This window comes from Clarias gariepinus, chromosome 8 (genome assembly GCF_024256425.1).
Source record: "Clarias gariepinus isolate MV-2021 ecotype Netherlands chromosome 8, CGAR_prim_01v2, whole genome shotgun sequence".
NCBI classification, from domain to species: domain Eukaryota; kingdom Metazoa; phylum Chordata; class Actinopteri; order Siluriformes; family Clariidae; genus Clarias; species Clarias gariepinus.
The window spans coordinates 3,518,787-3,544,972 of record NC_071107.1 but is presented as its reverse complement, the minus strand read 5'-3'; the positions used below and the strand labels follow the sequence as shown (position 1 = coordinate 3,544,972).

The 26,186-nt window shown below is 40.0% G+C and overlaps 1 protein-coding gene across 1 annotated transcript in view; it reads left to right on the top strand.

Annotated features, from left to right (window-relative positions):
* The window catches only part of nr3c2 (nuclear receptor subfamily 3, group C, member 2), a 108,954-nt gene that overhangs the window by 35,306 nt on the left and 47,462 nt on the right, over positions 1–26,186 (top strand). Inside the window, exon 3 of the mRNA XM_053501622.1 lies at positions 21,111–21,238. Within this exon, the coding sequence (XP_053357597.1) occupies positions 21,111–21,238 (128 nt within the window). The remainder of the gene's footprint in view (positions 1–21,110; positions 21,239–26,186) is intronic.

The following is a 26,186-nucleotide window of genomic DNA, read 5'->3' as shown; positions in this document are numbered from 1 at the left end:
ATATAACGTTTCATTTTTATTTATTGTTTGCTCACAGAAATATTACTAAAATTTAACAGTTTTATATTTTTATGTGCTAGTAAAGATAATGGAAAAATCTCTAAATCTTCAGTCAATTAAATAAACTGTATTTAAGTCACTGTTTGTCCATTGAACCAAAACTTCACATACATCTTATGATGTATGTGAAAACTATTATAGAAGTAATCTACTTGTTTATAGAAAAAAAATATTGTTGAAAATGACTGACAAGTGTTGATTTTTGGTTTCTTTCATAAACGAAAATTGTGACATTATTCAACTAGTGATTTTTTTACTGGTGCTTCGGATAAATACTGTGATTTATTTCGTAGCAATGTTTTTTATAATTTCATAATTCTGTACCTTGCCTTTGTTAATTAAGTGACGTATGTAAAGGTTTACTCGTATCACACAGTACCTGAAATGTTGGATTCCGCATTCCTGCTTCAGGAGTCTTGTCATTGTGGGTTGAAGCCAGTCATTAATACACCCGAGGAATTTACGACATGCATGAAAGAACGTGCAACCAAACGAACCACCTCGTATCACTTCTGCATTCAGTCCCACCCGTACTTTTTATATGGAATGGAAATGTATTGCTGTATGAATAAAATGAAAGCACTCTGAATCTCTCTCGAGACCAAACTCAAGCCCACAGAAAAGTAATTAAAGCGTCTGATTAAAAAAAAGAAAAAAAAAGAAGAGCTGGACTGCCAGAGTGAATTGCTTTCCAGGAAGCTTTCCATATCCAATCAGAAGTTGGCTAGCGCTCTACACCTTTCCCCTTTCTTTTTTAGTCTCTAAAAGCTCAGTAATAGCTCTGGAAGCTGATGAATCCTCCACCCGCACTTAAGCCATGGCTTTATTTTTCCTCAGCACTGTTAAAGCACGGAGCGGCCGAATAAAGCTCAGCCTTCATGCCGAAATATTTACGAGAGGGTATGGATGGCTAAGGTGCACCTTCATCGGCGGGCTTTAATATCCCTGGAACAATAAATAGCAGTGTTAGTGAGAGACGCTGGATCGGGAAGGGAGAGGGGTGATTTCTCTGCACTGGAGATCTCAGAGAGGTGCAGCTTTATTTAGACAGGATGTCTGAATCGACCACGCTGCTGTGTTATGATTCATTAAAAGTGTGACGTTATAGGAGTGATTATGCGGCCACAGCATCATCAGCAGCAGCAGCAGCGGCCAGGTGGAAACGGAGAAGACCGAATTCAGGACGAATTACTGTTCCCCTCTCGCTCTCTCTCTCTCTCTCTTTCTCTTTTTTCTTCTCTTTCTTGCTCCTCCTCACTTTCTCTCAGTTTCTGTTATGCAAGCAGGTCTCCTGTGGTTTCTGTCTTTTCTCCAGCTTGCTCTTTGTGGTGTCCAGACTCCAGATAAGAGCTCTGCTGGTTCATTTATCTCTCTTCATATTGGCAGATACTGAGCAGCAGCTATCAAATGGAGTTAATAAAACTGAAAAATAATAGCTATATAGACTGGTTGCACAACAAGCATTCGGTGTAAACAATACCCAGCGATTCTCACTTTTCACCTATTCATCATGATGCTGTTTTTTTTTTATCCATTACTAACATTGTAAAAATAAAGTATTATTATTATTATTATTATTATGCAATTCCTTAAAATGGCGAATTCTAAATGGCCTTAAGGTGTTGATTGCTTTTCTAAAACAGCGGCTTTGATAGATACCAAAACAATCCAAAAAAACACTCTTTAAATGCTGGCTTTCCTGTAAATACAGCAAATGTTTACATAACATTTATTTAAGGAGTCTCCAGTATCAGGGTTTATAACCATAAGAGCTAAAGCTGTAACTTTAAGCTTTCTGGTTTGGGAAATTCTGCTTCGAACCCTGTCTACAAGTATACAAGTTAAAAAAAAAAAAGATTTTATCTCCTTGCTTGAACTTCTAGTTTTATTTTCTCCAGTAATACTGACATTTGCATAACAAGTGTATAGCATCAAACTGACTACAAAACTGACATTTATAGTGCTCCTCTAATGCATTTCATTGTAAAATACCTGTAGTGTTCTACAGAGTAAAGCTTCACTAAACAGCTCCATTCGTCACTTGGTACAGCACGAACATCACCTGGAGCTCTCTTATCCAAAGTGACAAGGCCGCCTAGCGAAAGGGCAACATTGGCGAGAGCTGCCGCAAATATTTCTCCTTATTAAAAATACATGCAGGGGGTCGTGGTTTGTAAAGGAGGCTCACCTGAGCGAGCTGGTATTTATATAAACCATTTCAGCTGTGTAAAAATGCGCATAAATTTTTTTATGCGAGAGATGGAGAGCTTGATAGGGAGAGAGGTAAATAGAGAGAGCGGGAGCGGGAGAACGTTCCTGGAAAGCATCCTGACTTTGGCTTAGGCACATGGCGTACACACATGTGGCGCGGGGGTGTGACGCAGCGTGCGGACACTGTGCCCGTCCTCTGGGTGGAGTCGGTGCCCGCTGAGCTCGCCTATCTGGGTGGCATGGCTGCAGCAAGCCTTTGATGGGTGACTGAATTAAATGATTCAGCTTCGCTTCCCATTTTTACGGCCCTGCATATGGTGTAATTATACGCCTGCTTTGATATTACATTATTTTTAAAACAAATTGAGGGGTGATTTATAACAGGCCCTGGTGATGCGGTTTAATACAAAACAGCTGTCAGTCAGTGCATTAAATATCACCTTTGTGCTTCTATTTTTCCTTTTTTTCTCTCTTTTCTGATTAAATCTGACGACCTGAAGCTCTGCGGTATATTTGGGTCAGCAGGCTGGCGGTTACACCGTGTTCTATTTTCAGCTTTTCAGTTCGCCGTGTTTGGTGTGTGTACGCGGACGCCTCGGACAGGTGAGGCATTGTTCCTCAATAACCGCCATATGGTCCAGTAATCCTCTAACGTGCATGCACCAAATTTGAAAAAGGTCATGAGACAAGGACACTGGGAGTCCTAGGAGGTGTGTGTTTGTATGTGTGTGTGTGCCTGTGTACTCTTGCTCGTGTTCTTTTACATTTTGTACTGAATCTTTGAGCTTTATTCGATGTAAACCTGACCTTCTCTAAGACTGTGTATTGTCTGACGTCAAGTCTTTCTAATAAGAGAGATGAGTATAGACTGTTCAGTAACCGATTCCATTCATTTAAACATCAACGACAAATCTAGTGTGCGCTCGTACACACAATGGCACAAACGCTCTATAGTTTAGCACTTAGTCACGAATACATACATTTCGGTTGATTTGGGATGCGTTTTTAATATGTAATTAAGAATTACTTACAAGTCAAGCCCAAAAATTTAAAAACGGCTCGATTCCCGTGGGAAAGAAGCGAATCTGGCGACGCTGCTTGCCCCATCGCTCTTGTATTTGATGCATGGAGCATAAGCATGAGTCATAGTATAGTGGAGTGTTCAGAAAATATAATTATCCCCTGAGAATCAGGGCATCCACACAGAGAGCAATGGTGCAAGACATGGCTACTAAAAGTCCCAAAGAGGAAAATGTGGCACGAACAGTACAGTGTGTCCAGGCTAAATGCTTCTTAAGCTTACTTAGTCTGTATGTTGATTATCAGGGATGTTCAAGTCAAACCGGGACTTTTGATTGCACGGAAAACCAGAAAACAGTTATGAATACAGTTAAAAAAAAACTCCTTTTATGTTTTTATATAAACCACTGCTACAATAATGCACTTACCTCAGTGTTTCACTAGTGCTCGGATACCATCTAGGTAGAAAGTTTTCTCAGTACGGTACACCGGAGCCTTGATCGGAATGCCTGCTCCTTGTCTAAAATGCTGGCCTCCCAGGAACCCTTTTAATATGGAAATGGCTTGGCGCGAGGTCAGGACTGTATGCAAGTGGTGTTGGTTTATGATTGTGTGTATGGTTCCCACAGACAGTTGTGTCTCTTCTTTAAAACATTTGCACCGTTCAGTTGTTTTACTGTGGCTAAAAGTCTGATCACCATTCTGTGTCATCTGTGAACGTCAATCATTTTATTCACCAGAAATTTCATCACAAGTCCCGATTTGACTTGAACGCCCCCGTGCAAAAAAAAATAAATTGTGGACCATTTCATTTTGAAAATATTTAAGCTTTAAGTTTTTATCTAACTTGGTATTTTTTTTTTGTTTGGCTAGTTTATTACCTGTTTATTTTATTTTTTTGCACCCTTATTACCTTTTCTCAATGTATAATGATCTAGTGGCTTGAAATTCTTTATTATCTTAAATCAATTTCTTATTTAAACATATTCATAAATACATTCAATACATTCATTTTAATCTCTTTCCAATAACATAATAAATCAGGTTTGCTTGTCCTTTTTAACAGAAGGAGTCTCCAGTGTCAGCACTTTCTGGTTCAGTCTCAGTATAACTGCGTTTATCCTCTAATTAGTAACATCTGAGTGATGAACCAGCTAACGATCATTTTTTTATCTGATGCGATGACGTGTGTTAGCCTGCGAGAGCTTAGGCCTGTTTAATGCATCTGGTAACCGAACCTCGTACTTCCTATCTGATGGAGACGGCCGGTCACCCGAGCCGCTGCTTTTAACCTGAGTTTAACCTCTTGACCCGCGACTGAATTTAATCTCCATCTCTTTTTTCTTCACTTTTAGGGAACGTAATAGTGATACACGTATACACAACTCGTGTCTCGCTTTGCTCTTTCCGTGCACAAATTGCAGTTAATGATGTCACACGAGCTGTCTATGAACAATCACGTGATTTTTAGACGCTTAATTTAATTCCACTTCCGTGGTTCCATGTGCTTTTACTTTGCACAATTTTGCATGTTTTTATTTTCCACACATGACGCGATCACGTCTCTATGCTCACGTGTGAATTTTTCACAGAAAGGTCATGTGATATATATAAAAAAAATTTTTCATATTTGAGAGGTTCTTTAATTTATAAATGATTTGACTTGATCCATGTACAGTAGTTAACAGGGGAGTGCACCTATGTTTCCAGGGTCCTTCGGTCCCCATATAAAGGTCAATTATTTCCTCAATATGATTCAGGGTGGAGTACACCATGGAAGGGTTGTTGCCAGTCCATCACAGTACACACACACTCACTTACATGCCCATTTGCACAATTTGGAAATTCGTCCATCCATCTAGGAACTTCTGCAGTCCAACTAGGAACCCTGGAGTTCAATGGTGACTATTGTATTTATTCCATTGTTTATGAATGGAGTAGGAACTCCGGTCAACATTCACACATTACAGGCTTTTGGGAATGAAAGTTAGCCTAATCTGCATGTGTTTGGACTGTTAGAAAAAAAAAACGTGATTACATATTACTTATACGATGTTTTGAATTTCAGGATGTGGCAGGTCCATTACAGACCTTTCACATGACTTTTACATTTTTAAAAAAATGACGATGACTTGTGAAATGCATGTCGTTGTTCCGATCTGTATAAATAAAATGGTGTAAGACTGCTGATGTGTAAAAGCCGCGTGAGTGTTCGGAAATCATTTGTTAAAGGGTGAGAAGTCGTAGGGTCAGTTAGCTTCTTTTTCTGGGAAAGAAAGAAAATCAGAGCGAGAGCCTGAGCGAGTGGCCGTGCGCGAGAGTGTCGAATAGGGGACGTGTGATGTGATATTCCATCCCTACATGTCAAATAAAGTAGAGTGAAAACCAAACACGGACCTGTGGATCACATACTGAGGTTGCTGGATGAGGGCAAAGCGCCTGGCTCCAGTTCAGCCGAGCGTGTGTGTGCGTCTGTGTATATGTACAGTAATGTGTGTGTGTGTGTGTTTTGGAAGACGGGTATGCTGTTTCTTGTGGTTGTGGTTTTATACCCTGTGCCTTTTGCAAACCACTCTTTCATTAACTATATATTCGTTAAGCAAACTTGGCAGAGCGGTTTGGCACAGGCAGCGCAGGGAGCAGCGCTATAGGAACACGTTCACACACGCTGTCACACAGCTACGCCAGACGCTTCGGGCACACTTCCAAGCAAGCAACTAGAAACTCTTTACATTTTATAGCATTTAGAGAAAAAATAGATAAATTACACTATGGTGTTGTTGGGTTCTGCATTCTGATTGGTCTGAATAATTTCTGACTAGCGTTAGTACGCGCCGTTGACGGTTAAAGAGTTTGTAGAAATAGTTAAAAAAGGTTCAAGCTAAAAATAATCTGCTGCTATTTAATATAATCAGTGATATTATTATTATTATTTACGTTGAAGCCCACGTACATGTCTGTCTGTCTTTCTGTATGGCAGAACTCTCTGTCTGACTTATTAATCCAAAGTAATCACATTCTGTAAGGTTGAGTATCTTACGCCTTGTTGTTATTTTTTCGTCGTCAGACAAATACACTCCCTGTTCGGTAATTGGAGAGTTATTAATATCTATTGATGCAGGTGTTTGTTTACATTGAGCAAGATTATTAAATCCGGCACATAACTGTTCATAATATTGCTATTACTCAACATTTTTTATTTCACTTATGGTGCAGATTAAACTTTAAGCAGATATCTAAGTACTGCAAAAGTTTCATTAAATTCATTAAAACACGTTTTACTTGATGCTGAGACAAAATCTGTCTGGACAGTCAGAGAGACCCACTTTGAGTCTTTCAATGTATAAAACGTAAATATCATTAATAAAGCGGGTCCTGATCAATGTTTAACCAAAACCTCCCTTTTATTTGTATAAATATCCCCTTTTTTATTATAGTGTTTTTGGTTTGTGTGTTCTGATTGGTTGGTTGCTGTAATATACTTTCCAGGATTATGTAATGCTTTAATCATCCGTTTGTTCTCATAAATTATAACCAATTATTACACTATGCGCCTTTGAAGCCGCACATCATTTAAGACTAACAATAAGCTAATTAACAAAGGTGTGTAATTGTTGCTATGGTGATGTTTATTTGACAATTAAGGAAGGACTCGTTACTATGAGTCTTTGATCATCGTTTCCTGATTGCCTACAGTAACATGACAGTTTTACTTAAAAAAAAAAAAAAAAAAAAGACATGCTTGTATGGGAACGCGCGACTAATTTCCACATCATAAAATGTAACCACATTTTAAGTGCAAATGTGTACTGTTATAAGAGAAAGGTGTTGTCAAAGAAATATAATACACTGAACTGTGTTTTATGTTGAGCTTGAGCACAAAACAGGGTTGTGGATTATTTTCCTGGAAGAGCAAACCCCTTAAGTGTTTTTTTTTTTTTTTTCTTAAATCTTTAAAACCACAAAGCTTCACCATAGAATACAGGCAGCTGTTATGTTCATTATCTGCATAAAGAGGTCACCGAGTGCATAAAAACAAGCTAGAACCCAAGCCCAGATTGACAGATTAAACCGTTTTCCCACAACTGGTTTTTTTTTTTTATTCCCTTGATCTGAGCGATTAGAAAAAATCCGTAGCAGCCCAAGCCCGTGCTGTTTATAAACGATATATAGTTGACTTCCTGTCTGGGCAGGAAGTTCAGCTGGATCGTTGTTTAAAAACAGTAGCGAGGACCGACTTCCTGGGCTGAGAGGACTCCTCTGATCCTCCCCCGAGATAATCCCTCACTCACTCTTTAGGGATTTGCTCTTCCTGTTTGTCCTTGCTAGGATAACGCGAGTGCGGTGATCACCTGCGAATCAGGGCCGCGCGGTCCAAACAGCGCAGGTAGAGGGCCACGAAGGAGGAGCGAGGGACGAGGTGAACGCTGGGTCATGGGTTTGCCAACAGCAAGGGATTTGTGGCTTTAATGAAGCAGCTTTCTGTGCTTTGAGGCTGCACTATTTGGATCTTTGGGCTCGCCGCTAAGCCAGATTAGTGTAAATAGTGAGGCGTATTACGGCAAAAGGTGCTGAATACACAGGGCGGCTCTGTGGAGCATTAGCGCTGGGACGCCACGGGGGGCAGTTACGGTTTGTTCTCAAAAGGCCCCGCTGTTTCTGAGAAAAACTGATTAGGTTTTAGTACTGGGGAATGTTGGAGAGTTTAACTGTTAGCCTTTTTTTTTTTCCTTTGTTGTTTTGCATTCAGTACAAACGACTCAAGCTTGCTAATGAGTGGGAAGTGGCGAATTGGGGGATAGAGCAAAAAGGTGTCCGATATTACATCTTACACAGTATTACCTACTGAGGGCCTTAAGGGAACATAGGACATATAGACAAGAGATATAGAATAAAAAGAAAAAAAAGATGCATAGATGTATATTTGGGTCAATGTACTGTAAGAAGAGTAATTTCTAGACAAACAGTTTTATTATTTTTTTTATAATATTATTTTTTTATTATATAATTATAATTATTTATTTCTAATAATAAAAAAAAAATCACAACTGCGAAAATGTTAGCATCCTCTGAGTGAGCTTAATGAATCCCGCCTTCTGCATTATGATTGGTTGGAAGAACTCAATCCCATCTATGATTGGTTAGACTTGGACGTTGTGTTTTTTAGCACAGTTTAGCGCAATGTTTTTTTTATTTATCAAATCTCAGTGTCTGAGTCCATCCAAACCACATTTAAGTAATGATTATGACTATTAAAGTAATAATAATAATAATAATAATAATAACAACAACAACAATAATAATAATAAGAAGAATAAATTAATGGTTGCAAAACTGTTAGCAAGCTCGTGTGAGGGTAAGAAGTCCTGCCTTCTGCATTTTGATTTGTTGATACGAATTTGGTCTTGTCTATTATTGGTTAGAAACCTAGAAACCTTAACTCCTGATTTTGAGTGCACTTTAAAAGCCCTGGAAGTATATATGAGTCATTTGTGTGTTTTTCTTTTTTTTAAGATCTCACATTAAAATGACTATATATATTTTTTTTCCGATGTAATATATTTTAAGAAGATTTTTTTTTTTAATGTATTTTTTATGTTTCTTCAGGGGCTTAACATCATGGGAAGGAAAAAAAAACAAACAAAACTAAACAAGGCTCTTATTTACTGACCTTGTTCAATGCAGTCGGTATTTTTCTTAGTAAAATTATTTGGATTCGTTCCTGCTTGGGTGGGAGGGTTATCTGTTTGAATGGGAGTGTTTCCAATAGTGATGATAATCGAGCATAACAACATTGGGATATTTAACTATAAGTATTCCGTGTCCCAGTTGTTCTAACAATCGTTAATAACACTAACTGTCGAACACAAGATGGGTGAAAAAGTAATTCTGTAGGGTCTGCAGTACTGACGAGAGAACAGCTGCCTGCCAAAACCCACATTCACACCCAGCCACAGGAGCACTTTCAGCTAGAACACACGTTTGATGATGTTATGTCATCTTAAACAACATGCCATACGCTTAGTAACTGCTTGTAAGTCATTCTGAATCTCCACTGAACCGTCTGTGTTGTTCTGTTAACGGCTAACACACAAACCCCACAAAGCAAACTAGCTTCTAACAGATGGCTAAATCCCAAATCCCTTTTTTGGGCTCCATGACCTCATGCTTATAACTGCATCCATGCCATGCTAATATTCAGCACAACAGCACTTCCGTTCTGTGTGATTTTTCTTATTTAACCCTATGAGCCTAGACTGAGCCCAAGAGAATATCATGTTCAATACAGAGCGTCATAGTACAGTACAGTATCAACCATGCTACGTTGAGTTGGCATGCTTTTTCCAGAAATGGTGACATTTTTCAATAAGTTTTAAATATTGAAATGTGCTGAACAAGGAAAATATTGTTGTTATTATTATTATTATTATTATTATAATTAGCAACACAGTGGCTTAGTGGGTAGCACTATCGCCTTGCACCTCCAGGGTCTGGGTTTGATTATCACCTTGGGTCTGTGTCTATGGAGTTTGCGTGTTCTCCCCGTGACTGGTGGGTTTTCTCTGGGTACTCAGGTTTCCTCCCACAGTCCAAGGTCCAAAGATCAGGCTAACTGGCTTTCCCAAATTCCCATATTGTGTGAATGTTGACCGGAGGTCCTGCCATGGTCGTAAAGATTAGATTAGATTAGATTAGATTAGATTAGATTAGATTCAACTTTATTGTCATTGCACATAGTTACAAGGCAACGAAATGCAGTTAGCATCTTACCAGAAATATAAGTTAGCAGTGGGGTATAAACATATATACAGATCTATATATGCTATACATAAATAAATAAAAATAAAGGCTATGTATGAATTGTATTTACAGAAGAATATACAGGATGTATATATTTAAATGAATATACAGTGTAAAGTGAGCGGAGATGGATGAATTAATTGACTGAATAAGTGTAGATATACAGATATGTCTAAATATAAGTATATGGGATAAAGATATACAGAAACTATATATGGTTGAATTTACAGGATGTGCAATAGTATGAAAATATATACGAATAAATATGAATAACTTAACAGGTGGAAGGGAATGCAGAGAGTATATCTATACACACATATATACATACATACATCAATATACATATATTAGTGTACTGTCTATGTGCAGATTATACAAGTGAATGTACAGGGAATATTTACAGAAATATTATACAGGGATGTTGGGTTATCAGTGATGATGATGCCGTGCATGTAAAGGGGTTAGGTGGTTGGTGAAGTATTCAATAAGTATAAATGGGTATAAATAAAATGATCACTATTATTATTATTATTATTATTATATAATTTGTGGTGGAAGTCAGTCACTTCACATAAATAAACATTTAAAATATGTAAATCCTACATGAAATAAAGTATTTCCCAAACATACTAAATGTTTACACTCAAATTCTCTTTTTTCACATCTTTACTTCTCATTTTTAAACTAGCATACTCAGTTACATTTAAATGTTAATATTAAATATTTTGTACGAATGCTTTGAAAAACAAATAATATTATATTACCCATAAATAATAAAAGTGATAATGCATTATGATTATGCTTACTATCATTATTATTATTATTATTATAATAATGATTATTATTATGATTATTATGATCCAGGACAGTCTTCTCTAAATAATGGCATTATTAATCTTTGAGGAAAGCGTTTTAGTGAATACACTACAACATCTTTACCACATTGTGACAAGCACTTTGGGTTTTTCACCCATTTTACAGTAAAGATCGACTTCGGTGTTCACAGGATGCTTTGGTTTTGATCTGGCGCCTCTTGAAACGCAAACCTTCATCCCCCGCACATCCTGTTACAGCTATCAGCGCACTGATTTTCCAGGAAATACAGTATGCCCTATAGCACAGATGAGCTTCGCACCAATTTTGAACTCAACAACAACAACGACAAAAAATGTAGTTAAAACAAGTTTCTCTAAATATAGCCGCGAGAGATAAACGAATTCCCCTGCAGGCTACTGGTACCCTCATTTGTGTGTGTGTATATATATATATATATATATATATGTATATTTTTTTCCCCTTCTTGCGGCTGTGGTTCATTAAGATGCCTAGTTTGACGAATTCACGCGTAAATAGTGCAAAGTCAGATCGGAAAATCTGTAATGACCGCAAAAGATGATTATCATTTATTACCAAGAAAAAAAAGCAAAGCGACTCCAAAATAAGCAAGAAAACAGAAAACACCTGGCTTTCTTATCGATGACCCAAATTCCATGAAGATTAAGGTGTTTTGCTTTCGTTTTTTGATGATTCATTCAGCACAGGCGATTGATTCAAGGATAAACCTTGTTACCCGCTTCAAGCTGCAGCTGATTAGCGGCCCGTGTTCTGCTTTTATGACAGGAAGTAATTATCATCATCATCATCATCATAGGTCATATAAACTAATTTCAAACAAGCTGTATGTGCACTAAAATTCTAGGCGACGGTATAAGGAGAAATGCAACGTGCCTCGGACGGCTGGAATCCCTCGAAAGACTGAGAGTGCGGTGCTGTACGGGAGAGTAAAGCAGTAAACACCAGCTTGTAAGTGCTTTCTCAGAAACGTAATTGATTAAACAGTGACGCATCGTACTTCGACCCGTTGTTGTAGCAGCTGTAAATAGTCAAAGAATTACAGAGTTAGACTCTGGGACTGGTGACTCCTTCGGTCAATGTTAAATAAACAGCTTGGTAAAGAAAATGTCACAATACGTCCATCCATCCATCACCTACATGGCTCATTTTGGGTAGGATCAGAAAGCGGGTGAAGCCTATCACAGGGAACTTGGCGCACAATGAGGGGTACACATCAGACACATTGGAATTATTACACCTAAGAAATGCCAGTTAGCCTTCAATGCGCGTTGTTGGGAAAGGGGAACAAGCTTGTTATCTGCACAAGCTCGTTATCATTCCTGCTTATTAATAACGACCAGCTACGGTTTTTAAATATGAAGACACGTCACAAGCTGAATGTTGTGATGATTAATTTTTTTTTGCAATTATCTGGACTTTTAGTCTTATTAGCTTTCGTCAAACATTTAAACGTTGCAGCGTGAAGTTCTGCCGCGCAGGGACTCAATGACAGTCGGGCTGGTGTGAAGTCATACATTTCAGATCCGGTAGCCGGCCCGGGCGAAGAGCAATGGGACCAGCCTGTCTGGTTCCGGCACACATTTCTCTTTTCTCTTTATGTAGAGGTGGGATGCAGGTGAGATGGAATGTGTGAAGGTGATAGAGTGAAGTGTGTGTGCATGTGTGTATGTGTGTTTCTTTTATTTTTTCTTCCTAAAGTTTCCTTGCTTTTATATACCTGCAGGCTGTTCTGCTTCCCCCTCCGAACACATCTCTCTCTCTCTCTCTTTGTCTCCCTCTCGCTTGGCTCGGTGCCTCGTGGAGAAGAATAGAAAGATGTGAAAGAGTCAGGCGGAGTCTGTAGGCACAAAGTCAGGAGAAGTGAAGTAGTGAAAAGATCGATTATCGTAGGCTTAGCGGAAGCTTAACTTTTTGTTCGTCGGGATAAAAGCTCTATGTTTCCTTGTGTGTTTTTTAAGTTTACAGATGGGGATTTAAGTCAATCGCAATTTAATACGCCGATGTGTGCGGATAACTGTCGTGTAATTGTATTAGCGTGATATCGTGGCAGAACAATGGTGTGTAGAAGCCACAGGCCGTCTTCGTGGAGGTCAGGGATATAATCCGCTATTATAAAGTCACATACTTAGGATTTCTCAACATCGCACATGGACCTTTAATGTTATATACTGCGTGCTTAAATGGGCACAAGGGAGCTTCTTTAAAAACATTACACGTGTTCTGACTAAACTCTGTGAAGTAATGAAACAGCGGCCAGTCGTCCCTTAAAAGTGGCCTCTTCAGAATAAAGCATTTATATAACATTTATGCAAGATAAAAGTAGAGCAGGTGAACGTGAACATGGAAACAGACTGAAAACTCTGACTTCACACAGCCGCAGCGAGACGAGTCCAGACGCAAGGACGGTGCCTGTGCCTCATCCACAGAGGCCTGCACAACAGAATTGTGGGTAACCCCCAAATCTCTCTCTCTCTCTCTCTCTCTCTCTCTCTCTTAGCTGGGTAGCTCAAGCTAACCCAGTCAAGCTGAAACAAACTGAAGTGTGCACTACTGTCCCTGGAGCGATAAAAGTCTATTATACGCCTGCAGACTAATTACGAAACAGCTGTTGAAGAGCCATGGATGGAGAATAGGTTACAGAACCGAGGCCTTGTTTTGATAGGCTCTTGAATACCCGTGTCTCAATTTGCTTAGTGTAAAAAAAAAAAAAAAAACATAAAAAAATTGTGAAAAATGAACTATGAGGGCTTGGAAATAATAATAATAATAAAATTATACAGTGTACAAGAGATCATGTGACAAGCCTGACTCTGCATGTCTTTCCTCTGGATTGTATATGTTAAATAAGCACTTAGGATCTAAATATCGGATGCTTGGTTCTGATTGGTCAAAAGCCGTCGACTCATTCTTAACTCTAAGACTATGGATCACAGGCGTGGATCACAGGCGTAGCATGATGTGATGTGCCGGGGTAGCTCATTGGTTAAGGCATTGGACTACATTTCGGCCATTCTTGGTGGACCCCACAACCACCAAGTTGCCACTGTTGGGTCCTTGAGCAAGGCCCTTAACCCTCAACTGCTCAGATGTGTAATGAGATAAAAATGTAAGTCGCTCTGGATAAGAGCGTCTGCTAAATGTAAATGTGGTTTTTGTAGAGATTCGTCTACAGGGGTTTGTACACCAGACACCAGAAAGTCTAGAGGCACCGATACTTTCTTGAAATTTCTTGAAGGTTTCTGTATATTGATGGTTTGATGGCATTTATGGAAGGAGACTCCAGTGTCAAGTTTACAGGGATACAGGGAAACATAACTTAAGTGGGAGAACTTGCACAATTAGTGGCTGACAAAATACTTTTTTGCCCCCCTATATACTGTATATATAATGCGAAATTTCATATTGAGAAAATTAGTTTCCCAAAGGAGGAAATATTGTAAATTCAGATAATCCATTCCAGCCACACAAAAAAATATTACCGAGGGTAATACCAATTACCAATTACTATTACTAGAATCATATTTTTGCATATAAAAACAAATCCAAACATTTAGAAAAGATGGGTAAATGAAGTTAAACTGACATAATCAAGTTTTTAACTGACGCGAACAAGTTTTGATCGGCTAACAGATGTTTGTGCAACCAGATGTACGCACGACTGGCCCAGCTGCTCATATGCAGAAAATACTTCTTATGCCAGGGCAAATTTCTTGCAAAATTTCAGCTCTGCAGCCGTAAATTTACAGTTCGTATGCCACTGTATATACATTTTATAAAACGGATTGTTTACCTCAACAAAGAGTGAAAAAAGTCAGGCAGGTGAGTTTACAGCTGTTTACAACTGCAATGACATAAGTGTTGACTGGAACTGACTGAATGTTCCAAACGGTAAATGTAGCTACAAATGGATAAAAATAACGATGCCCTTTGATTAATTAAATAATAATGTAAATCAGTGGTAAGTGCCTGTGTTATAAAAGGGATAAATCACTCGAGTGTTATTTTTCAATAACAACACTTGTTTTAGTTCTAACAACTTATTTACACATTCAGCTTTAAAAATTTTTTTTTTTTTTTTTTTTTACAAGTGCATATACAGTACCGTATACTTAAAACTTAATAATGTAAATTGAAATGTGCCTGTTGAAGTATTTTAAATTTTGTGGCGCTGAAATTATTCCTCACAGCTACAACGCATCATCTCAGCTCGGCCCGTTTTTCCATTAACGCCAGCAGAGTTGTTGCACATGGAAAACCTGCCAGTGTTTTTTTTTTTTTTTATTTTTTTTTATTCCAATTTCTTGCAGCACGCGGCAAAAATTACAAACTGCTCCTTTAAGCATCACACTTCCTCCAGCTCCCGCAGAGTTCCTGGAGCGGCATGGAGTTCAACAGTTCACTCGACAAGACGGGTTTCATTTTAGGCACCGGGCCAGAAACTGTTTAAACTCTAAACAGCAAGAAAAATAAATTATTATTATTTTTTTTAAAAAGCCTCATGCTGAAGATTGGCACCTGACAGCTCCAACATGCATCGTGCGAACAGGGTTATCTCGTGGGTCGTGTCTTTTTGCAGCCAATCTGTCAGTCTCTCGTCGATCTCGTGGAAGCTTGGCGCCCGGGTTCTCTGCAGATCTCAGCTGACTCGGGACTCCTTAAAGAGCCGTAAAGTATGTAGAATCCAAACAATCCTGAGAATGCCTTGCGCCGCCGTGTCTAACGCGGACTCCTATCAGTTCCCATCAGTTCCACATTCGGCTTCAACATCTGCTGCGGAGCAGAACGGATTTCCATTTACATAAAGCATTTTCTACACCGAAGCCTTAACACTCTTCCGCCTGCCTGTAAATGACACATCTGGTTTTGTGCTGCGAGATCATATTTGTTGGTGTTGGTGTCGGGTGTTGGTCCGCTGTGTACTGTATTGTTTTAAGATATAGAACGAGGAATTATATAACATTTGTAAAATCCTGGATGGAAATGGAAATGCATTGATTAAAATGCACGCTTCATAAGTGTGAAAAATATATTTCAAATATATGTTACAGTTATGTTTCAAAACAGGAAAAAACGAGATTAATTAAAAAGAATAATTAATTTTCACCTCTTATCCGTCTATCCTCAGTTATTACCCCCTCATAACGACACACCTTTAATAACTGTAATTAGATGATTAATTTCAATCGAGTAAGTGTTTGCCATTTACGCATCACGCTCTGCTTGCTAGTTCGGTGAAATGCATAACGTTAGCTGTTAAAGTTATCACATACACAGCCACAGGCTTTTATTAAAGGGGGAAAATAGTTATAATTGACAGTTTGACAAGTAAACAGTTTTTTAAATGAATGAATTAATTTTTTTTAAATACCTTTGTTATTGTTTTCGGATATTAATTCATCACACCGTGTGTTTGAGGTTTACAATCGGCGAGTAAACCGCTAGATTTGTCCGCTGTGCTCAGACACGTTTGTTGTTCACCTGTCAATCAGTTTATTCAGAGAAAAGGACAGAAGTCCTGAGCCAGACGCCCCGAGTAAACATTGTATCGCTTTTAAAAAAAGAGCATGAGCCATTCGCATGTTCTATAGAAATCTGGTGGGGGAGTTTTATAGACCTCCACCGATGAACCATGGGAAGCACCGCCATATAAGGAGTGAGGAGGAATGCAAAGAGAGGGCGAAGTGTGCGAAAGTTAGCACAGTCTATCAGAAAAAGCTTAGGTCTTGTTCACCTGGGAAGATCCACTAAGAACTGTCTACACACAACACTGTCTACTGTACATACACACTTCGAACACTTACAGTACATTATGCATATTCTCTTTCTGAATTTTTCTTTGCTTTAAAAGTAAAAGCGTTTGCACTGCAGCGATGTAGAATTATTATTCCCGTTTCAAAGATTGTCTATTATTATTATTATTATTATTATTTATACCAGCATTTCTGACCGTAGTAGATTAAAAGGTTTGTGCAGATTGGCTTTTCTGTATTCAAAGACTTGTACGGTGGATGCTTAACCGCAGAAAAAAAAAAGCATAATCATGGATATGTTGATATTCCTTGGAGGAGATGTTAATTTCAGACTTATGGAAGGAGTCTCCAGTGTCAGCATTTTGTACCATCACTTTGTGAAGTTTGAGGAAGCGGTGAGGAAGTGAATGTTTGATGTTGTAATGTTAATAGAAAACATGGATTCATGGACGTTCTTCAAGTTTGTTCAAACAGTTTTCAAAGTGCTTGGGAAAAAAAAAGTATGAAACATTTCTAATATACAGTATAAAAAAACATGTGCCGTTAGAGATAACCGTCTCCGGAGTGGTAACACTAATTATGATTAATAACTAAAGTGTTTAATTCCTTACAGAATGTGAAGAGTCGATCTGATGCTTTAGGCTAGTTTTTCCCAACGTAACGTGTGATATTTGCGTTCACAAGAACACGGCGTCTCATCCGGAAGAAGTAGAGAATCCAGGTGTTCCAGAAATTTTTTTTTTTCACATTATGAAAAAAAAAAATACCTGCAGCTTCCTATGCACAGACATAAAACTGGCACGGAGGATAACTATTGCTCGAAATAGACCTTCCTGCTTTCAGCCCACGTTTCTGAACATCGCCACTAATAGCGCTAATTCAGTTCACCTGCGCTTGTTGTTCATCATGTCGCACGGCATTAGTTTAATGGCGTGTTATTATCTTAAATATAGCACACACTCTGATGTTTCTCTTGCACAACTTCCACACATCAGCAGTTTTCCGAACAGTTGACACTGTCCCGCTTTTACAGAGGGACTCACCTTGTCTCGCGTCGGTTATTTTTCTACTCTCACTTCGGCACGAGGCTGTCATGAGTAAAAAAAACAATAATAATTAATGAAATTTTGACTTTAACACAGCTGGGCTTCTTTTAATCACACGCACGTGCCAAGTGCCCGCAGTAATCGTCTCTTCAGGGCCTTCCGATCGTCTGCCTCGCCAGGGGCGCGCTAAAGCCGCTAACAAATTGAATGCGTGTTTGGACTGGCGCGGTAGAATTAGATCAGCTCCCCTGATTGTGTCAGGGAGTCGCTGCGAGTTCTCGCTCGAAGCCGAGTGTGCCTCCGAGAGCAGACGGCTCGTTAGGATGCGATGCTGTTGTCAGAATGTTAAGCGGACAATTACCATGCACTATCGATTGCGATGGGAGGGAGCTCGTTAGCGAAGGAAAAGGAGAGCGCGAGCGAGAGAAAGGGAGGAATATGTTCCTCGGTCGATACTGTAACATTAAGAATGTTGCAGGAAAATAAGTGAATGAGAAAATAAAAACAGGGAGGGAAAAAAAATACATTTTGGTGGGCAGTAAGACAGTTAGAGGTATGCTGTTATAGCAGATTAATCAGTGGGATTGTGAAGTTTTTTGATACCAATTCGCACGTCTCAACATGCTCTATTACTCTTCTGCTACAGTCGTTACTTTTTTTTCCATTATTAAAAAAAATCTTACAAACATTATAACCGATATCAGTAGTCTTTTAGGCATTTGGCAAACACCCTTATCCAGAGCACTGTACATTTTTATCTCATTACACATCTGGGCAGTTGAAGGTTAATGGCCGTTCTCAAGGGGTAACTTGATAGTCACGGGGTTTAAACCTGGGACCTTCCAAATCATAGTCCAATGCCTTTAACCACTGAGCTACCCCTGACCTCCTACGTCCTCACCAGCCACTCTAATATCTCGCTTTTACCCCCCTCCCCCCTTGAATTCCCCCCTAATTTGGTAGTGTCCAATTCCCACCCGTCTCTTAGGACACTACCCTTCAATGAGAGCGACCAACCAGGGAGCGACTCGCTCAGGAGCAGCGCTATCCACCCCTCCCGCTTGTGACCTCCAGGAGCTCATATGTCTTTCACGGAGTTTCTAAGACAAACCAGGAAACAGACTTGCAAGAAACAGGAAGACTTCCCCAAGTTGAAAAACTTCACTTTAAAGTTATAGCTCTATTCCGAACTGAGAGGTTGAACTCGTTTAAAGCATTAGAGTTGATTTAGACCGAGCGCTTTCATATAAACCTGTGATTTGCCTTGCAGCTGCTCTTATAGAAAATCAATCCCATTTCTTCTGACCAATCAGAATTAGGAACCCGTGGTATAAAAAAAAAAAAAAAGCAGAAATCTATAAATAAACTTTTGATGAATATCAGCAGAGGAATACAATGCGCTGGTTATTTATTTCCTCGACACGAGGGTTGATCAGCTTGTGGGTGACTTTGAGCTTGGGAGACGATGCCTAGCGACTCACGCTATGTCAGGTTTCTCTGCCCAACTTAATCGGATTTCTGCCGAGTCAGCCCGACTATTTGGAGTGCACGCCTCGGGTTTTATCCCCCCCTTTTGACTGTTTCAATTGCATTTAGAGGACACAGGATGAAAACCTTCCCCTCTCTCCCTCTCCCTCTCTCTCTCTCTCTTTCCTCTCCAGCTCTAGCTCTCTCGCTGTCTGTAGCCACTTTGTTATTCTGCGTCGCTCTCTGAGCGCCGGTCCCAGGCGGTTGCCGGGTTCTCGCTTGTTGCGGGCGTAACTTGATTGTTTCGTAGGCGATCGGTAGCGGTGGGAGCTGTTGTTTGGTTTGGAGCTCGTCTCAGGGGACCACCTCTGAAAGCCTCATGATCTGGAGCAAAATGACGAAGCATACGTTGTGAGTCACTGACATATGCTGCACTCTTTTGGGTGCCTAGGAACAGCAGGGAGAAACACATTACATCCACATACACACTTCACAGCACACAGACCAGGGCATACTTTCTCCATGGGGGATTCGAGCAGCATGCAATAAATAATAAATAAGCTGCTAACTTTGATTAGTCTCGAGGTTAACCACAACGCATCGGTTAAGTCGTTGTGGGTAAACTTACGATATTATTTTACAGATCGATCAGTTAGTCTGTGCTCGCTAATTTCCTTTTTTTTTTTTTAAAGTAAGAGAAAGAGAGTTGCAACAATTCATGTTTCAGATTTTCAGTTAAGGTCAAACCAAGAGTGTAAACCATCCAGCAGTAAGGAATTAAATGCTTGCAAAACAGCGCAAATATTAGGTTGTGCTGTTTTAGAAAAATAATCAAGCAAGATACCTCAACATGTTTTATTCCGTTATATCACAGCAATACACCACCTCTAATGCCACTGTTCATTAAAGACTAACTTATCAATTTATAATTACATTAATCAAGAGGCTTCGCATTTTTACTCATATGTTACAGCAGTTGCAAACAATAATTTCATCACTTTTTAAAATATTTTTTAAGTACAAAGTGACAGAAACTTGTTGTTATAAGTCTTGGACACTGGAGACTCCTTCCCTAGATGTCAGAAACCTATATAACAGGCAACATTTTAGGATTTTGGCGTTGTTTTTATAACAGTGCATTTCAAAACAATATGTTTACATTATACCTTTATAATTACCTTTTATGAAAAATTCACTTGTTAGTCATTTTAAGACTTTTGGATGGATTCCCAGTGTGCATCTACGAAAACAATAACAATCATATAATAAGAGACATAAGAAAGACACATACTTTGACCGTAATATGTAGAATTTAATGTTATCTTTCAAACCACATGTCCAAGCAGACTGTCTAGTATACTTAAAGGTCACCTGTTATGTAAAAACATTTAGTCATTTGTAGATGTTGGGACGGGTCTCCAGTAAGCTAATACTATTTCTATTGTAATTTCACCCCCCCCCCCCTCCCCGCCTACCCCCCAATTTCTGTATTAAACTGGGTTTAGAGAAGCCAGTTAGACTTTTTTTTTCCTAATGTGACCTCATACAGTATATAAAGTGCCCTTCCTCCCCGCTGCTTGTTGCTTTTTTCAGCTGTTCTGTATAGGGGTGTGGCTCAGCAGTGGCTCATTTCGCTAGAGACTGAAGTGGCACATTTGGGGAAGGAGTGAAATAAAGATATATTTATCTAAGATATTTATTATTCGACTACTCGTTAGAGGTATAAAAACGTTAACGTACTACAAATAGTGAATGAATGCCATTTGCGGCAATGGCTTGTAAACGCCTGTTGTTGTTTTTTTTTTTTTAGAAAATGAATCGAAACTCAGTACTATGGTCTAAAGAACGTGTGGTTCTTCATGTCTAAATAAAGTGTTTTGTCTGTCTGTTCCCTCAACAGCGCTCCTCTAAGGCACTCGTCCTCGACGGCCAAAGTGTGCCTGGTGTGCGGAGACGAGGCGTCCGGGTGTCACTACGGCGTCGTCACCTGCGGGAGCTGCAAAGTCTTCTTCAAAAGAGCGGTGGAAGGTACGGCACTTACAGTACATCCCCTCTAGCTCACACTGACGTCGGATCGTTTTCCTCTTAGCCGCTTTCCGTTTAGTAAGTGATTATGTATGATTTGTGGCAGGGTTTAGTCAGTCAATAACTGGGATTATTTTGGCACATGGCGAGGATTTGTAGTCGTGCTGCCAGGTTTTGTGTTTACATATGAAACCAGGATGGCATGAAGAAGTAGCATTGATTTTATAAACGGCTCCGTGTCCATAAGCAGCGTCTAATTCTCAAGTCTGCGGAGTCAAACTCTGCATTTTCCTGTTATTATACAGTGGCTTGTTTAGACCATGAAGTCTGTCTCATTAGGTAGACTGACTCGAATCTAAAGGCTCGATTTTACACCAAGGAGATTTTAACAGCTAAATAAATCCAGAGCAGTGGTATTTTTTTTTCCCTCATATTTTACACTGAAAGACTGTTTGCTGTTACAGTTTTGGGATTTCTTGAAGTTTCATTTCATTATAAGAATAAATAAAAAGCTTTGAGAGAAGAGTTGGGTGGAACCTCTTCTAGTACGGTGGATTAGTGGTTAGCATTGGCGTCGCCTTACACATCCAGGGTCCGGAGTCAACTCCCACCTTGGGTATGTTTGCATGTTGGGTGCTTGGTGGGTTTCCTCCAGGTGTTCCAGTTTCCTCCCACAGTCCAAAGACATGCAGATTGGGCTAATTGGCGTTCCCAAATTGTCTGTGGTGTGTGATTGAGCGTGTGTGTGTGCCTTGCGATGGATTGGCACCCCATCCAGGGTATACCCTGCCTCGTGCCATAAGTTTCCTGGTATAAGCCGCTGAACGCATCTTTTTGTTGCTGCTCATGCATGGAGCTAAGCGCTATCCACCCCTTCCACTTGCGTTAGCTTACTGATACCAATGATCGGCTAATCGTACCGTGACTGATGTGAAAGTGCATGGGTATGCTGTCCCCTAAGTGACCCCACCCCCAACGAGGGGCGTGGCCAATCCGCTCTTTATCGTATCTATCGTATGTACGTACGTAGGTATTGTATAAAGCTATACTTTTTGGAACCGGGGCAGGCGTGTATGCTGAGAGACCATAACCACAAAGTACACCAGAGAAAAAATTGCTGGACTGTTTCAGCCTCGGGAGGAGAAAGAAAAAAAGTCCAAACAAAAAGCTGACTCAACACTCAGACCAGTTGAAGCTGCACAGAGCAGAAGCTCACAGCCTGAGAGCAAAACATGTATTTGAAATCGTAAAATTTCAAATAAGACCCGTGTATATGTGATCGTCGCGAGAATGTAGCATTTTTTTTTTTCTCCGAATTGAAATTCACTACAGCGAGCGCTTCTCACAGCTTTACTTTTTCACCCATTGTTCCTAACAAACATGTCCCACAGCTTGACACATTTGTTTATTCTGTTCAATTTCCATCTTGTTTTATGTGTGGCAAATTTACAGTAACTACATTAGCTCTTAAAATGCTGGGGATGTGTTACAGCAGCCTGCTGTGGCAGGATCGCTCAGCTTGATGCGAATGTTTCACTTTGCTCTTTTCGTTGGCATTGCCTGGGGCACCGGATCATGACCGCGGTTCTGGTGCACGTTTCGGTGTTTTCCTCGCACTAACACACCCATGTCGACACAGGACCGAGCTGTTAACGAGCTAATTAGCTTTCTCGCCAAGCTAATTTAATAGGAAACATGGTGATATACAAACATGACAGAAATACGAGGGCCGTTCAAGTCAAACAGGGACTTTTGATGGTGCAGAATGACAGAAGACAGATATGAGTGGTATGAGAAATCCCTGTTATTTCTCTCTATAATCCCCCGCTACACTAATGCACTTATCCCAGTGTTTCACTAGTGCTTGGACACCATCAAGGTGTAGAAAGTTTTCTTAGTGAGCCCGAGCCATGATCAACTATGTCTCATGACTTACACCTAAAACCCCCGGCCTCACAGGAACTCCTTTGATGGCCCAAACATTTGGAAGCAAGTTCAGGACTGTATAAGGGATGTGACAGTAACTCCCAGTGGTGTTGTTGAATAATTGTGTGTACAGTTCCCACAGAGATATAAGTCTCTTTCGCAATTTTTTCGACACGTTATCAAATCCTTTTTTAAACTTACCAGGCGTTCCACTCGCTGAATGTTCATGAGAACGACTGCACTGGGGTTCCGAGCCACCCCGGCCAGGGATCATCATTCACGGACGTGCGTCCTTCTTTAAAACGTTTGCACCGTTTAGCTTTTACGCCTTCAAAACAACTGTGATTTTATTTTTGGAGGGGCTTTTTTTTTAAGGACCTAATTTAATCCCAGATGTGCGGTGTTAATGCAGAGCCCTGAGCTGACTTCATGCTAAGGCCATTTCTCTTGCCTCCTGCTTCTATTTTAAGCATTGAGGTTAGCACCGCTTTAGGCTCTCTATCGTGACTCTACACAATCATATAGGCCACGTTACATTTCAGCACAGTTAATGGCAATAAATGTACTTTTCCTACAGTAGCTGTAAAGAAACGACGTATATGTCTAACTCTGTCTCAGCAGGTCGGCTAAGGCGAATTGCGGCTTTACTGTACACTAATGACTCCTAAGCAAATGCTACATATACAGTATGCTTTCCCCCAACGGTTTGCAGCCACAGCTTTAGGAATTTCTTCCAAATGCATACTCAGCACAGCCAAAAAGTACTGTATGTGCACCCCCGACATCACCATCACACCTATACAGTACGTGTTTCTGTTTCACAAAGTTGGAAGCACACATTTACGTAGTCTGTCTCTGTATACGGCGAAGCTTGGAGCATAACAGTGCCTCTGTGCACAGAAAGATCTGAACCTCACCGAACATCTTTGGGATCAACTGGAAACCGGATCCCCTTCAGCATCCCAACATCAGTGCTTGATTTGCACTAATGCTCCTGTAGCTGAATAAGCACAAACCGAAAACAGCATATGAGTGTGATGGTTAGGTGTCCACCATTTATTATTATTTTTTGCCTGTGTAGTTTATATGAATATATGGTTTTAATTTATTCAAAGAGTGTTCGAGTCAAACTGGGACTTGCAGTCAATTTTGCACAATAACAGAACACTTATAATATCATCAAGGTAGGATCTAATCTCAGTAGGCCCGAGCCTGCTTCACCACTTGCACATTAGAGGAACTCGCCTGGGAGGTGTTGCCACATCCATCGTACAGTCCTGACCTCGTTCCAAGCAATTTCTACATGTGTGGGCTTTTTAAGGAGTTCCTGGGAGGCCGGGGTTTCAGACAATAAAGCATGCAGTCTGTACTGAAAAATCTTTCTTAAGCACTGGGATAGGTGCATTAGTTTTTTGTTATTCTGCACGGAATCAGAAGTCCCGGTTTGACTCGAACACCCCTTTTGTAGCAGAGCATTATATACAGTAGGTATAATAAAGTAAATGTATCAAATAAAGCCTTTTTCCTCACTGTCTGTGTGTGTGTGTGTTAAGACTGACATTGAGCGACAAATCTCTTATTCGCTTTGCATTGTTTTTTTTTACATGCACATTACTCATTACACTAAATGCAAACAGATAAAGTGTGCATTACTTTTTTAATAAAGAAAAAAAAATCTCGGCAAATTGCTGTGGACGGAAAAGAAATAAAAACCCCAGAGGATGTGCTTATTGGGACTCGAGGGTAGTAACCACAGTCAAGCAACATCTTATCGCCCTGTCTTTGATGATCTTCCTAAAACAGCACACTTACAGTAAGTCTACTTAACAAAGATAAATATGTCTAAAACCTTATAAGCGTTCTGCTTTAGCTTCCTGTTCACCGAGACGCAGATCTAACCCACAACTCTGCATGCACTTTACCCCTGAGAGATAAGCCTGGATTTTAGCAACACGCCCCCAAAGCCACCAGCAGCTCAATGAAACATTTCTTTAAGCCACATCATGGAAGTACCGTAACGCAGCTAATAGAGGTGCCCGCGGTGTCAGTAAACGTCAGCACGGTGTGCTTTATTCCGTTTGAATTATTTCTTTAAGAGGATGCGGAGAGGAGGCCATCACATGCTGTAGTGTAGGCGGAGAAGACGTAGTTCAGCATGTATATGTGTGTATGTGTGAGTGTGTGTGTATGTGTATGTTTCCCTACCTTACCTGACCCTAACCTAGTTACTGAAAGATGGAGCAAGAGAGAGAGAGAGAGAGAGAGAGAAGCAAAAGGGAGGAGATGAAATGAGAAGGAAAGGAAGTGAGAAATGGGGGAAAGGACGAAGCAGATGATAGAAAGATAGACAGAAATAGAGGGGAGAGGAGAAAAGAGAAGAGAATGGAGGAGGAAATCAGGATGCTCAGAGCAGAACGAGGGACATGGGGATGGAGGAGAAACAGCACAAGTGTTAATACAGCAGGGAAATAACACAGCACGGTACTTCGTTTGTGTCTGACGTGGCCTCGTTCCACAGCGAGAGAGAGAAGGAAAGAGAGAGAGAGAGAGAGATGGAAAGAGAGAGAGAGAGATTTGTGCTTGCTGCCCCAGAGGCAAAAGCGCCTCTCCTCATTAAGCACTTCTGGCCTCGACACAGTGAAAAAGCAGACATTGAAAAAGATCTGTTCCTTTTTGTTTATGTACATTTAATGCAATTACACCCAGGGGAGGAAATAGCAGCTTGCTGGATTTCTGAATTCCTACCTGGAGAGAATAAGATGCAGTTATTCAACTGCTGAGTAAGATTATTCAAACAACTCACAGCAACGACAAAGTTTCGAGCACTTTCGAACGCAAACGCTAAAAGGGAAAAAGCGAAAAAAATAAATGGATAGCTACTTGTTATGTAAGCTGCAGTATTCATAACACGGGGCCTGTGTTATGACATTACACATAGATATATAGTTACAGTATTATGCATTACTCTATTTGGGCAAATCCACGACACTGCTGTTATAGAATTATGGGAAGATTAGTGTTATCT